At 42.7% G+C, this 16,061-nt stretch overlaps 1 protein-coding gene across 3 annotated transcripts in view; it reads left to right on the top strand.

Annotated features, from left to right (window-relative positions):
- The window catches only part of FSIP1 (fibrous sheath interacting protein 1), a 188,351-nt gene that overhangs the window by 55,917 nt on the left and 116,373 nt on the right, over nucleotides 1-16,061 (top strand). For all 3 annotated transcript variants that reach the window (XM_073348818.1, XM_073348817.1, XM_073348819.1), the window contains one exon: nucleotides 14,564-14,701. In XM_073348818.1, the coding sequence (XP_073204919.1) occupies nucleotides 14,564-14,701 (138 nt within the window). The remainder of the gene's footprint in view (nucleotides 1-14,563; nucleotides 14,702-16,061) is intronic.

The following is a 16,061-nucleotide window of genomic DNA, read 5'->3' on the forward strand; positions in this document are numbered from 1 at the left end:
GGCCTGTATCACATTGGACCATTGGGTGCTCCGCACGGTAGAGAGGGGATACTCCCTCTAATTCTCTGCCCCCCTGCCCTTCCCCATCCCTCTTCAGGCACCCTTCTCATGAGCAACTCCTCGTACAGGAGGTGAAATCGCTTCTGTTGCTGTGGGCAGTGGAGCTGAAGGGCAAAGGCTTCTAATCCCTGTATTTCCTAATACCAAATGCCAAAGGCAGCCTCAGGCCCATCCTAGACCTGTGAGATGTCAACAGCTTTATGAAGAAACTGAAGTTCCGCATGGTCTCTTTGGCCTCCGTTATCCCTTCCTGGGATCCAGGGGACTGGTATGCCACCTTCGACTTGAAGGAAGCGTATTTCCACATAGTGATCACACTGTCCCACAGAAGGTACCTCAGTTTTGTGGTCATCCACACCCATTACCAGTTCACAGTCTTCCCTTTCGGCCTGTCAGTGGCACCTTGAGTACTTACCAAGGGCATGGCAGTTGTGGCCGCGTTCTTGCACAGGCGGCAGGTACAGGTGTTTGAGTACCTCGATGACTGGCTCACCAAGGACCACTTCAGGGTTCAGGTGGAGGCACAAGTGGACTTCATAAGAACAACGTTTGACAAACTGGGCGTTCTCTTGAACGTGGGAAAATCAACGCTGTCCCCGGTTCAGAGGATAGAATTTATAGGGGCGGTACTGGACTCGACACAGGTCAGGGGATACCTCCTGGAAGCAAGATTCCAGGCCCTAGGTGATATCATTTGAACTCTCAGGCAGTTCCCTACCATCAGAGCAAGGAATTGCCTGAAACTGCCTGAAACTCCTAGGACATGTGGCCACTTGTACATGCGACGCAACAGGAAGTGTCAGCAGTTTTGCTCCTTACTGAATCACAGCCCAGGCTCCCATCACAGATGCATTCTTTTCCCATGGGGAGACTACCTCTTATATGCGTTCCCTCCCATTCCTCTTGTTCACAAGGTACTCCTCAAAGTACGAAGGGGTGAAGTGTCGGTGATATTAATAGCTCCAGCCTGGCCCTGCCAACAGTGGTACACACCCCTCCTCGAAATGTCTGTGGAAGCCCTGATCACCTTAGCACTCTTCCCGGACTTGTTAACTCAGGATCATGGCTGTCTGCAGCACCTGAACCTTGAGTTGTTGCACCTCAGGTCATGGAAGCTCCATGGCTGAACCTGATGGAGCTCTCCTGTTTGGACTTTGTGAGACAAGTATTCCTTGGCAGTAGGAAACCGGCCAAATGGAAGAGATTTTCAATCTGGTTGGCACAACACTGTCCGTCTCTGATCATGTCCATACCCCTTATACTGGACTACCTTCTACACCTCCAGCGTTCCTCCATAAGGTTGTCTCCCAGTTTCATGTCAACCAGAATGTTTTTCTCCCATTTTTCTACTCTAAGGCACAGTCAAGCAGCAGGGAACAAAAACTTCATTCACTGGACATTCGCCAGGCCTTTTACATTGAGTAAACCAATCCATTCCAGAATGCCATTCAGTTGTTAATCGTGGTAGCGGACAGAATGAAAGGGCTTCCAGTCTCCTCCCAAAGGATTTCATCATGGATCATGTCCTTCATCCGGGAATGCTACGACCTGGCGAAGATACCTGCCCCTCCGCTCCCAGCGCACTCCACCAGGGCACAGGTTTTGTCAGCAACAGGCACACATTCCAACCCAGGAAATATGCAGAGCGGCGACGTGGTCCTCCATTCATACATTCCCATCGCATTATGCCGTTACCCAGCAGGCCAGAGACGATGCAGCCTTTGGTTGGTAGAGCGGTGCTTCAGTTAGCGAACATTTAAGCTCTGACCCTGCCTCCAAATTTAGGCTTGGAAATCACCTAATTGGAATTGACATGAGCAATCACTAGAAGAAGAAAAAATGGTTACTGACTTCCTTGTAACTGTTGTTCTTTGAGATGTGTTGCTCATCTCCATTCCAATACCAACCCTCCTTCCCCTCATCAGAGTAGCCGGCAAGAGGGAACTGAGGGGGTGGCAGGTCGGCAGGGCCCTATATGGAGCGCCATGAAGGCGCGACCCCTGGGGGTGCCCAGGCTGACTCTATGAATACTGCTAGGGGAAAAATCTTCTGGCTATTGTGCATGCAGTGCACACGCACACCGAATTGGAATGGACATGAGCAACACGTCTTGAAGAACAACAGTTGCAAGAAGGTCAGTAACTGTTTTTTATCGTCTTCAGTTATTAAATGAATCTCACATCCACCTATGATATGTATAATTATGTAAAATTAATACAAAACTGTATTAAAATAATAATAAGGTTGCAAAGTTTAAATGTTAGGAAATGCTTGCAACTTTAATTCTGTCCCCTTCTATGTATGACTCGATACTGTACTTAATTACATAGTCACCTATTTTTTCCTCAGAACCCTTGCCTGGTTTAGTGCACAACAAGGCTGGTACTTAGTGTATGAGGCAGCTGTTCAATATTCCTGTTAGCTAGCAGCAGTAGTAGGCTATCCTCCTCTGTGGACCAGCCACAGTAGGGGGGAAATGAAATATACTGAGTCTGTGAGTTATATACAGTTAGGAGGTCTAATTCCAAGCATCTGAGGTCAACTCTGTACTGACTCTCTGCATGCATTATAGCAAGGTTCAAACTCAGTACAGATCTCTACTACTTGAGCTAAAGGACTAACCTCCATCAGTTAGCAGCAATAGTAGGCTGTTATCCTCTGTGGGCCAGACAGTAAAGGGGGGATGTGTAACATATTGAAACAATGAGTTACACATGCAGGAACTACCTCATGTTACAGACCCCCAGGCTAAGCACAGAGATTTGACAAATTCTTTCTGAGAGGCTGTGTGGCTAAGTGGATGAGTTGTCATATTAGAGACTTAGGGTGAAAACTTGGCCTCCCTTGAAGTTTCTGTCAGAACTCCCTTTTACTTCAATGGGCCCAAGATTTCACCCGGGGACTCTAGTCCCAGCTGAGCCAGAAACCACCTTATTTAACCTTCCAGTTATTTTTTCTGTAAAATGGGGGGTGGGGCTGAGACTTGCCTCCCTCCTAAAGTAGGAGGATAAAGGTCTGTCTCTATAATGGGGATTATGAATGGCACACAATTATTTTACTAAAAATACTACAGAATTATTTGCACAAGTGAGTAGAAGTATTGAATCTACATCACCTGTCTCCCACTCATTGGGCTTTCCCTTGTGCTAACAAATACCTTGCTAAGGGGCAGGGAAAGATCCATTTTGTTTGTGTCCCAGCTGGAGGCTCATTTCTGTGTGACCACTTCAGAATGATGCCTGGAGCGTAGTGGGGCCTGGGACCGTGCACCTTGCAACTGGATGTTCAGAGAAGTGTTGTGTTGTGTTTTTTTGTTTTTAAAGCACCAAGTAAAACATTTTTCAGAGGATTCTCTTTTGCTAAGTTAGATTTTCAGGTGGACAACCCGTGGCCTACTCCCCACCCCCCCGAAGTATAACAGTTTCCTGTAACTGGAGACTGTCCCAAATGCTACTCTATGTCAGTTTTTAAGAAGAGGATTTTGTTGGTAGAACTAAGATATGATTTCAATATGTAGGATGTCAAAATAAAGTATGAGCCCTATTAGATGCTGTCATTTAATATAAAAATACTAAATTTAACTAGGGTTATAAATATTTGACAACTGAGAGGTTATACTAGAATATTTCAGGATATAGGATTGTTTAGGACTATATATATTAATCTAGTTCTCTCCATTGCATTTCATTCTCTTTTGCCTGCACTGATATATTTTTAATTACTATGGGTACAAAGAACATCTGTGCTTTTGAGGTTTCTGTGAGCTTCTAAAACAAAATAACTAGAGCAACTGATCCTTCTTCAGAGCAAACTGGAGTATCCTCTGATACCTTTTTCAGTTTTTTCATGGCATTTCCTGTTTTTCTAACAAAATAAATCCCTTACTTTATTTATTTCCAGAAACCTAAACTAGCATAAGTACTTCCTAAGATCCTTTTGGGGAACAGTTCGTCTTGCACCAAGTATTCTGGCCAAATGATGTTGTGACTAAGGTGTGTGATAATTTGGAACATTTTCAAGCATCTGGTATTTTGATTTAACTTCTCCCCAAACTGTACTTTATAGCTGAACTGCAAGCTCTTTCTATGTAGTTGTCTTTCCTGTGCAGCCTGCATCTCACTATATGTAACTGTTAATATACTTCCATGACACTTTGAAAAAGCATGTAGTATCTTTTTGGCTCCCCACTCCATCCTCAATTAAAAATGGGAAGCTGTAATTGTGTAACAAGGTAGTCTGCCCCTTTAAGGCTGGGCATCTGGGGACAACCAGCCACATTCAATTATCAGACCAGATGGGAAGGGGGTCAGGTGATTCCTATACAGAGCTGAGAGAGCTGCAGGAGGGAGGTTGGCTTCTGTGGCATGCCCTAGAGTAATGGAGAGACACTCTGGCATCTGGGCCCCTGCAACTCAGAGAGCTGTTTTTGGCAGAGCTATTCAGCCTACTATAGCACAGTGATACTCAGACTGTGGTTTGTGAGCTGAAAGTGGCTCTTTAATGTGTCTCCTGCAACATTTTGCAGCACTGGGTATCAAAACACTGTGTTACTTAATTATTACCCAATGTAAAAAGAAAAGGAGTACTTGTGGCACCTTAGAGACTAACAAATTTATTAGAGCATAAGCTTTCGTGAGCTACAGCTCACTTCATCGGAGCTGTAGCTCACGAAAGCTTATGCTCTAATAAATTTGTTAGTCTCTAAGGTGCCACAAGTACTCCTTTTCTTTTTATGGATACAGACTAACATAGCTGCTACTCTGAAACCTACCCAGTGTAAGTTATTAATCAGTCAGGATGCTTTACTATGTTATTAATCGAATAAGTTATCAACTTGCACTAGGGTATTATCTTATTTGCTGTGAGAATAATATATGTTGTGGCAGGGTGGTCATCCGCTCCTGCCCCAAAGGGCTTGAAATCAGCCCTAGGAGAGGGCTAAGGCTGTGAGAGGACTGCTGCTAGGGAAAGCAGCAAGCCTCAGCTGATTGGGAAAACAGCAACATCTGCAGCCATGCCCCAGTCAGGCCCCAGGTGGCCTTTATAAGAGGGCCCTGGGCTAGGAGGAGACACTCTTTCTCTAGATGTTGAGAGGGAGGGGCCTGATTGCTGGGAGCTGAGCAGGGTACCTAAAGTGGAGTGGAGCTGGGGACCTCTGGCTTGGAAAAACCCCAGGCTGCAGGCCTTGTAGAAGGCCTACCAGTGGAGCAGAGCTGGGGAAAGGCCAGAGGAGCTCGCTCTGGACTGAGAAACCCCCAGGCTGCAGGCCTTGATGAAGGCCTAGGAGAGGGGTACTGCGGTTTCAGAGGGCAGCCCAAGGGTAAGCAGGAGCAGCAGGTCCAGACCCTCCTTGCTGATGATGAGTGGCAATTATACTGCAGTCTGCCTCATGGAGCGGGGGCTAGCTGGTGACTGGCAGTAGCCAAAGACTGAGGCAAGGTGGGGATAGAGGTTGGGGTTCCCTGGGGGGGGGAGAGACCCAGATCTGTGGGGGTACTGCCAGGGGGCAGCACCACGCTGGGACTTGGGGCCCAGCAGCCAGCGGGACACCGGCCTGCAGAGGGCAATCCGGAGGCTGGAAATGCTAATTCCCTGGACGACCAGCAGGAGGCGCCGCAGGGGTGAGTCGCTGCCCCGCTACTTTGTGTGTGTGTGTGTATATATATATATATATATCTCACTAAATATTTCCTCTGTCCTGCTGTTTAAATATGAATATATAGTACTATAATAAATGAAACAATGAATTCACACTATTGTGACTCTCTTGGGTAATGCTGATTGCTAATTTTGCTCCTGAACCACTAAGGTTTGAGTATCACTGCTCTAGCATATATTCTCTCTGGGACTATTATTTGGCTAGATCCACCATATCGGCTTAGTGCTGTAGTGCCTAACTTTAGGTACTGGCTTCCCAGTGGAATCTTCAGCCCAGAGTTAGCCACTCAGGCTCCTTATACAATGTATGGGGAGTGTCAGGGGTCTACAAATGGGATTCACAAAATCCATCACACTGAGCAAGGAGCCGCCTCGGCTAGCCAGCATGAAATGCTGAGAAGAGAAGTATGGCCTAAGTATGGGAATTAAGTGTCCAAGGCTATGCAACAGGAGGCACTTATCTCCACAAGCTCTCCTGGAGTTAGGGATCTAAGCCAGATCAGTCCTTTTGCACAGAAAATGAAGAGGTGTTACTCCCCCTTATAACCCAGTGATTAGGGCACTCACTCAGGCTGTGGGAGGCCCAGTATCAAATCCCCAGTGGGTCTGCTTTGGAGCAGGGATTTGAACTAGGACTGTCAAGCAATTAAAAAAAATTAATTGTAAGAATAAAAAAAAAATTGTGATTGATTGCAGTTTTAATTGTACTGTTAATAATAGAATACCATTTATTTAAATATTTGTGATGTTTTCTACGTTTTGAAATATATTGATTACAGTTACAAAACAGAATACCAAGTGTACAGGACTCACTTTATATTATTTTTATTACAAATATTTGCACTGTAAAAAAGATAAACAAAAGAAAGTATTTAAATCAGTGGTCCGCAACCTTTCTTGTGGGAATAGCATATTGCTATTCCCAGAAGACTGTGGCGGGCGCCGGACACTCCACCGCCGAAATGCCGCCGGCGGTTAAGGAGCGTCGCCGCCGAGAAACGGCAATGCTCGGCAACGATATTTTGGAGGCAAGGTGTCCTGCGGGGGCACAAAAATGCCCCGGTGGGTGCCATGGCTCCCGAGGGCACCGTGTTGGGGACCCCTGATTTAAATTCACCTCATAAAAGTACTATAGTGCAACATCTTTATGGTGAAAGTGCAATTTACAAATGAAGATTTTTTTTTTTTTTTTTTACATAACTTCACTCAAAAATAAAACAATTTAAAACTTTAGCGCAGTGTTTCTCAAACTTTTTGTGCTGGTGATCCCATTTGGACTTTAAAAAAATTGTGATCCCCCCGCCCCCCCCCCCCAAAAAAACCCCAAAATTCTGATCCTTTACTTCCAGCCTTGTGGGGCTTAGGCCTGTAGTCCCGCTCGGGGTTCCAGGCTTCAGCCCTGCTTGGGGCACAGGGCTCTGGGCTTCATGGGTAAAACAGCTTACAGAAATGTAGGAAATGTGCTATGTGAGGGAGCATTACGTTTTGGGGTTGTGTTTGTGTTTTTTTTTTTTTTTTTTACAGTGAAGAGCAACAAATTTATAAACAGTGTCTGTAAGCCTGTGATAGAATTCCTGCCATGTAGCTTAATTCAGTGCAGCACAAAGTCTAAATTCTTCTGACATGGGTGCAACTCCATTTGAAGACAAAGTTGACTAATGAGGTGAAATCCTGGCTTCACTGAAGTCAATGGCAAAACTCCCATTTGCTTCATTGGGGCGAGAATATCACCCATAGTCTCTGAAGAAAGAATAGTGTAGTCATGATGATGAATAAAGAAAAGAACATCATTGTCATTTCTAAATCATCTGTTTTTGTTTCCATTTAGAATACAATCACTAATTTAAGAAATTTAGCTTCCAGTGTGTGTAATAAATCTGTCAATTTTTTTCTGCCAAGAGTAGTATTTGATAGTACTTTCTAAGTAGATTCCTCAGATAAAATTGTGTGATGTACAAACATTTAATTACCATAAGCTCCTGGAGAGACTTACTTCTTGTTGCTTCTAGCTATATTTTCAGGTTCTAGGAATTACGCTGTGACTTTGTTTCTGAAATCTTTAACAACTGGCTTTAAGCCTACAGTACTGCAGTTTGGGTATTACAGAAGTGTACTTTATTAATCTCTTTGCAATCAGTCCAGTTGGATCCAGAATGCTTTTCCATGGTTAGTATTCTTTTTTACTTAGTAATGGTTCTCATGAAAACTTTATTTCTATCTGAAGCATTTCTCCTTATGCCATCTTAATAAAATGTTTTTACAAATGCCTGTCTCTTAATTTGTTTTGTGTTCCTTAAAAATATCTATTCAGTTTAATACAATTTTGAAAAAATGGGATAGGACACGTAAGATTCATAGGGTAGAATAAATTGTCTGTTCTTGTTAACCAAAGACGCACTATTGCCTATTTGCTAGGTTGGGACAACAGGATGCAGAGTTGGTATAGTGACTACAAATGCCAACTTGAAGAACTGTAAAACTCATCTGGAAATAACATAAACCCAGGATCAGTGAACAAAGAGAGCCTCAGAACATCTGCATGCTTGATTATGATTAAGGCTACAATTTAGTCATGGGTATTTTTAGAAAAAGTCATGGACAGGTCATGGACAATAAACAAAAATTCATAGCCTGTGATCTGTCCATGACTTGTACTACGAATACCTGTGATTAAATCTTGTGGGTGGGGCTCTGGAGAACCGTGGAGGGCGTGTTCCTGAGAGGTGGCAGCGGGCGACTGCTGCTGGGGGGGTGGGCGCCTGGGGCCAGTGGCACCAGCTGCCAGGGGCTGTGGCCCATGGCTGCTTTGGCCAGCTGCCTAGGGACCACTGCCTGGGACTGTGGCTGCTCTGGCCAGCCAGGGACTGCTGCCTGAGACCGTTGACGGCAGCTGCTCCAGGTGGCTGGAGGCAGCTGCCCCGGACTGTGGCTGCTCCAGCCAGCCAGCTGGGGATCGCTGCCACTGCTCTAGCCAGCTGGCTGGGGACCGCTGGCCGGGGCCAGGGACCGCGGCTGCTCCAGCCAACCCGGGACCGCTGCTGGGGGCTGCCGGAGCAGCAGCTGGTGTGGCTGTCCTCAGGGCCACATGAACTGCTGGCCCCAGAGCCAGCTGCTTGGGTGGCCGTGGGGCTAGCCACCCTGGCCCCTGCAGAAGTCACGGAGGTTGCAGAATGTCATGGAATTCGTGACTTCCACAACTTCCGTGACAGATACGGAGCCCTAATTTTGATATGAAGGCAGTCATAGTAAACCTGTTGGCTCTCCATTTATCTTTGATAGGGGCTTATTTCATTAGAAAAATTGGACTTCTTAGCCACAGCAGTCAGCTACAATAACCAGATGAATTATATAAGTAACTTGTCAAAAGAGCAAAAAATTGCTTAGGGAGCTCATGTTGTCATTAAAGAACCCTCTGGCAGCATGTGCTCCTAGCATCCACACCAACATGATGGATTAGATGAGCAGGTACCTATACTCTAAGTAATGGATGCTGTTTAGAAGTGTTTGTGCCCCAAGATAATTGCAGGGCACAAATTTATTTTATCAGGTGTCTTTGTCGGAGTAAAGAGTGCAGTATTTGGGAAATGGTGGTCAGCTTGGTTTGTCATCTTTTCCATCTTCACTGTTACTCAGCTCATTACCTTTTGGTAACATTCTTTTTTCTCCGCTTCCTCACTTCTCCCTAACCCCCCATCTTATATCCATACCCTTGCCAGATACTTTGTTTTTCTTGTATAACAATTCTAAATTCTGTCCTTTCTTCATCTCTGAAGTTAAAATCCCTTTTGAGGCTTTATTAATCCATAATTCAGATTATTGTATGCTCTACCTTTTTGCCTTCCACATTGTACCCCTGCAGTCTAACTAAACCTGTTCTTACTGAGATCATCTTGCTTGCCCACTACTTTGACCACATCTCCTCCTCTTCAAATCCTCCCTTGGCTTTGTCTTCCTTCTGACATAAATTATAAGGTGATTGCTTTGACCTTCACAGTTCTGCACAATTTTGCTCCTGCCAATATTTCTCATTCCTCACTTTCTACTGAGTTCTTTTTGACAATCTCATTTGCATTTTTCTTCTCTTCCATTGTGGTGCCTTCTATGCCTCAAATGCCCTTGTCATCCTGATGTGGCAAATTCCAATCCCTCAATTTTAAAATCCATCTAAGCGTAGTTCTTGTACTGAGCCTTACTGTTAATCCCCACCAGTTTTGAAGTCCTTTAATATTACATATATAAAAAGTCAAAATCTGCTGTGTTGTTGAGTAACCACATTGTTGCCTGGTCATCTTTGTGCTTTTTGGTGGTATATGGTTTGTCTTGAGGTTAAGTCTTGCTCTCATTGAAGACAATGGCCATTTTGCCATTGATTTAAGTGCGGAAAGGGTCAGGCTCTTAACTTTGTTTAATGTTGTGTTCTGTGTGTGCTGCTGGTGCACAGCAATAATTCTAAAGAGAAATAGTCATAGTGTTTATATTCCTTTTTGACGAAGCTGCAATAACAAATCGTGCAATCCATTCAATCTGTCTCGCTAATGAACTATCTAGATAATAAGTTCTACCTCCAACTGAGAACTTCTCAAATTTACACACATTTAATTCCCTTGCAATTGTTTAAAATATTCAAAATGTCATAGCTTCGATGCAGTAAACATTTCAGTAATCATCTGAATGATGTTTGAATACATATTTGACTGTTTTGGATGCTGGCCAGTGGGGGGGGGGGGGAACGTCTGTTTTGTGTATACATATAAATTGACTGGTAAGGTGTATGTCAGAATTGTTAATGTAACCCTGACTCATGGCTTCACTGTTATATTTTTCTTAAGTGGGGGTGTGTATGTGCCCTGAGTATGCATACTCTGCATAAAAGACAGGAGGAGGAGGAGGAGGTTGTACTCCCCTGCCTTTATGTCCAATACCCATTGGTTAGAGCACTCACCCAAGATGTAGGAGACCCGGGTTCAAATCCCCCCTCTGCTGGTTCAGAGCAGGGACTTGAACATGCATCTCCCACCTCCCTGGGGTGTGCCCCAGTCATTGGGATATAGAGAGTTAAACTCTTAATCTCTCCTGTTGAAACTGTTCCCAACAAAACGCACTGCATTGGAATAATTTGACTTTTTATTACAATTTTATCATTATTATCACTATTTATTTGTACGGTGGTAGTGCCTAGGGGCCCTGTTTGAGAATTCAGACCATATGCACTCGTTTTTCAGAAATGAAGTAAAAAGACTTTACCATCTTGACATAGGACAAGAAACAAGTAGTGGCTGGAACAAATAGATTTGGGATATGAGGAGAAGGGGTCCACGAGCAAACACTGAAACAAGCAGCTTTGAAATGTTAAATAGTCATAGGCTCATAGCTCACTGTCTGCCTAGTGATTGTCAACTGGCAGGGATTGGTAGGCATTACAGCAGAGTTTTTAAAGAGATGTTTGGAGGGGGATAAAGTAGTAGCTTTAGGTAACCCTAATATGCCTTCTTCCTCATAGCACCATATAGCATATACCAGAGAAGCAACAAGACTCAAACATGTTGAGTGACTATAGTGGGGTGAAATGAGGGAGGCGAGTATGGAAATATGACACAGTTGCCTTCCACATCTATTATTTCTCCTTCAAGCACTTATGCATGTGGGACTTCTCGGTGTCAAGTGGAGTGCCCCAGGGGTCGGTCCTGGGGCCGGTTTTGTTCAATATCTTCATAAATGATCTGGAGGATGGTGTGGATTGCACTCTCAGCAAATTTGCGGATGATACTAAACTGGGAGGAGTGGTAGATACGCTGGAGGGCAGGGATAGATACAGAGGGACCTAGACAAATTGGAGGATGGGGCCAAAAGAAATCTGATGAGGTTCAATAAGGATAAGTGCAGGGTCCTGCACTTAGGACGGAAGAACCCAATGCACAGCTACAGACTAGGGACCGAATGGCTAGGCAGCAGTTCTGCGGAAAAGGACCTAGGGGTGACAGTGGACGAGAAGCTGGATATGAGTCAGCAGTGTGCCCTTGTTGCCAAGAAGGCCAATGGCATTTTGGGATGTATAAGTAGGGGCATAGCGAGCAGATCGAGGGATGTGATCATCCCCCTCTATTTGACATTGGTGAGGCCTCATCTGGAGTACTGTGTCCAGTTTTGGGCCCCACACTACAAGAAGGATGTGGATAAATTGGAGAGAGTCCAGCGAAGGGCAACAAAAATGATTAGGGGTCTGGAACACATGAGTTATGAGGAGAGGCTGAGGGAACTGGGATTGTTTAGTCTGCGGAAGAGAAGAATGAGGGGGGATTTGATAGCTGCTTTCAACTACCTGAGAGGTGGTTCCAGAGAGGATGGTTCTACACTGTTCTCAGTGGTGGAAGAGGACAGGACAAGGAGTAATGGTCTCAAGTTGCAGTGGGGGAGGTTTAGGTTGGATATTAGGAAAAACTTTTTCACTAGGAGGGTGGTGAAACACTGGAATGCGTTGCCTAGGGAGGTGGTGGAATCTCCTTCCTTAGAAGCTTTTAAGGTCAGGCTTGACAAAGCCCTGGCTAGGATGATTTAATTGGGGATGGGTCCTGCTTTTGAGCAGGGGGTTGGACTAGATGACCTCCTGAGGTCCCTTCCAACCCTGATATTCTGTGATTCTATGATTCTATGAGCATGAAGTGAAGCATGTGTCTAAGTGTTTGCAGGATCAGGGCCAAGGCCAGTAAAAAGCATTGTTCAGGACAATGTACAAGGGGAAAAAAAGAACTTGGAGCCAGTAACTTTTGAGTTGTGTGGCTTCTCTCATCATTACCCTTTTAAAGCTATGTCCTATTGAGATGATAAACATTTTAGTGGCTTTACATGCAATTTGAGCTCTGTTCATTGAAGTCTAAATTCATATAAAAATATCCACCTGCCATCCATATACTCAAAACCCCAAATAAAATAATAGTGAAGCAAATGAATGGGAAATACAATATAACATTTAGTGACCTTGCAGTACCACTAAATGTATCTTATAAACTTAGTTATTTTCCTATAACAAATTATAATCACAGCTATAATCCACACTGAATGGTACCCATGTCTCTGTAAGTATGCAGATTATAAAGGTGGATTTAGAAATTTGACTTCATTGCAGAAATAGGTGTAATTTGTAAGAAAATGTAAAGTTGTCACAGTCTTTTCTATTTTACCATAATAAATGAGTTTTCTTACCTTGCAATCATGGGTGGGGGAAAAAAAAGCCCTACATCAACTCCCAATAAATGCTGTGCCTGAAGAGTAGTAACTTTTAATCTTTATTATTGGTTTCTTGAGCCACTTCTCCATTCATATTGAAAATATGAAGATGATATACTGGTACATTGAATTAATGTATAGAAATAGAGAGAAGTGGTGCAGGTTCTTGATATTATAACATCTGCATAGATGTTAATTATGCATGCCTATTGACTTCAGACCACTTATGTAGATAGCTAAATATGCATTTAGGTACCTAACCTTAGATAGTCATTGTTGAGAATCTTAGCTGAAGATAGCTCACCCTATTGAGGGTTAAACTGGCTCAGTTTGGGGAGATTCCAGGCTTCTATAGATGACTCTTCTTATACCTCCTTCCGCTGTGCGTGAGATTTCTTGGAATTGTGATACTGGGAGCCATTGTGTGATAGCTCTGATACTTTCAAATACTCATGCTGAGAAATAAACTCCATATTGCATGATTCACTGATGTTATGGTTTAAAGTCCCAGAGTCACTTATTTGTCATATGCATTTTGACCAGAAAATATATTGTTTTTAACACAGTCACACTTTTTACAAACTGTAGCCTGTATGCTGAGAAGTTTTCATCTGAATGATTAAATCTAGAAAACTGTCCTTCTTTCCAGTTAAGTATAGTACTTAGTTTCCTTTACTGAGGAATATATGTTAATCAGGAATGGATGAGTTGCTTTGAAAATAAGAGTGATTAATTCGACTAGGATTTTATTTAAATAGTTCGGCATACTCTCTTGGGTTAAAGGTAATTAGAGTTTGGCAAATTTTTTTGCTGTTACTTTGACTACTCTATGACTTGGATTCTTATATTAAATCCTTGGTTGCCAAAGGCAAACCCTGTTTTTGTCAATTGTAGATTTGCAATTTTGTCAATATTTAGCATTCCCAGTTGGGTAGATTCCATTCTGGTCTTTCTCACATTGAATATTCCCTTAATCCCGCAAATAGTCCAGTTGATTTCCGTAATTAAGGTCATACTCACTGTGTGTAAGAATGTTAGAATCTGGTCCCAGGCTACGGAATATTTGTAAAATTGTTCAGCTCTGCTCTGTAGTAGTGGTTGCAGTCCAGCTGCATGTGTGCCGCATGGCTTGGCTATGGGTTAGAGAATGGGTTTTGTGTCTCATGTCCGCACATAGATCCACTGTGCAAAGGCTGTTTCCTCAGGCTTCATATCGGAGAGAAACATTTTAAGTGAGATTTTGAAAAGTACTCCGCATTGGCTGGCCCTGACTGGTCCCACTGAAGTCAACTGGACTTAGACCAGTGCTGTGGGCTGTTGAAAAGTCCTCCCTCCACTGTTAAATATTTGTATAGAAAAACTCTTAGAATGGAAATCTTGAATATGAATGTTTGTTCTTCTCCTTTACAAGTTTGAACAGAGTTAGTTAATACTCTGTGGAAAAAATCCTGTTCAATATTTAAATACTATTAACATACATTGACCAAAATGTGAAACTAACCAATTATGCATAAATATTCGTGTTCTCTCACTTTTTTCTGTAAAGATCTAATTAGCTTTTTTCTGCTTTAAAGCATATATTTTAAGATGTTTTAGCCGTGTCCACTCTTACTTTTGTCAGGAATCTCTGGCTTATGCAAATAGAAGTCTGGAAGCAGTTCCAGGTGAGAAGGTCCTGCAAGACGCACGTGAGCAACGTGAGCAACAAAACCGACTTAAAGAGGTTAATCAACAGCTGAAAAATCTGGATGGAAATCTTGTAAGTTTAAACTTGAAAGCTGTGCTGGAGTTTATAATTACATATGCTTATAAAATTAACCCCAAAAGAAGAAATATATAAGCTTCTCTAGTTTTGAGAGAGATTCCCAGTTCTAATGATACTCCCCATTTATATTTAGGGAATATCTCTCAAACTCTCTTTTAGAATGGAAGAAGCCTTTCAAGAGTGACCACTATATACACATAAAGAAGTAAATATTTTAAGTACTTTCTAATAACTTATAGAATTTAGTGTAGCTTCTTCACATATGTTTGAAGTAATTCATTGTGCTCTAACATTGACACTATGATCTAGTTTTGTTTAATTCATATGATTTTTTTTTAAAAAAAACTGACAATTCTTTACCTAGCCCAATACAGTACCTGAAGACCTCAAGTTGCAGTGGGGGAGGTTTAGATTGGATATTAGGAAAAACTTTTTCACTAAGAGGGTGGTGAAACACTGGAATGCGTTACCTAGGGAGGTGGTAGAATCTCCTTCCTTAGAGGTTTTTAAGGTCAGGCTTGACAAAGCCCTGGCTGGGATGATTTAACTGGGAATTGGTCCTGCTTCGAGCAGGGGGTTGGACTAGATGACCTTCAGGGGTCCCTTCCAACCCTGATATTCTATGATTCTAAGACCAATAGGAGGCAAGAAAGTTAAAATGTTAGTAAGTGTATAAAATGTGAATTGCAACTCAGTAACACTTTGGGAAAAAAACTGCATAATTTCTCAGTGTTAACAATAATTATTTTGGGGTAAGAGAAGTGGGGGAAAGAGAAATGAAATTTACAAAGATCCTCTAACCACAAAGTATATTGTATTTATGCCTAAAACATAGAGCAAGGGTTGACAACAAGCCCAAACCTGGGTGATCACATGCATCTTCCAAACAACATATCAGACTTCTTGCCCTTTAACTCTAATTTGTGGACACATTTTTCTGTTATAGTTTGAAAGCAATGTAATAGCAAAGTTAATGCTAGGTGAACTGCAACGTTCAGAGATTTTGTTTAGGGTACGTTTCTCAGAGTTGAAGAACAGCTGCTTATTTTTTTAATAGATTATAAAGCCAGAAGGGACCATTGTGATTATTTTGTCTTACCTCTATAACACATACCATAGGACTTCCCTGAATTAATTTGTGTTTGAACAAGAGCACGTCTTTTAGAAAAAAATCCAATCTTGATTTTAAAAATTGCCAGTGATGGAGAATCCACCACAATCCTTGGTAAATCATTCTAGTGGTTAATGATAGTTTCTATTTTGTGTCTTATTTCTAGTGTGAATTTATCTAGCTTCAACTTCTAGCCATGAATCTTGTTATACCTTTGCTAGATTGAAAAGCCCATTATCAAAA

The sequence above is a fragment of the Lepidochelys kempii genome, chromosome 6 (genome assembly GCF_965140265.1).
Source record: "Lepidochelys kempii isolate rLepKem1 chromosome 6, rLepKem1.hap2, whole genome shotgun sequence".
Classification (NCBI taxonomy): Eukaryota; Metazoa; Chordata; order Testudines; family Cheloniidae; genus Lepidochelys; species Lepidochelys kempii.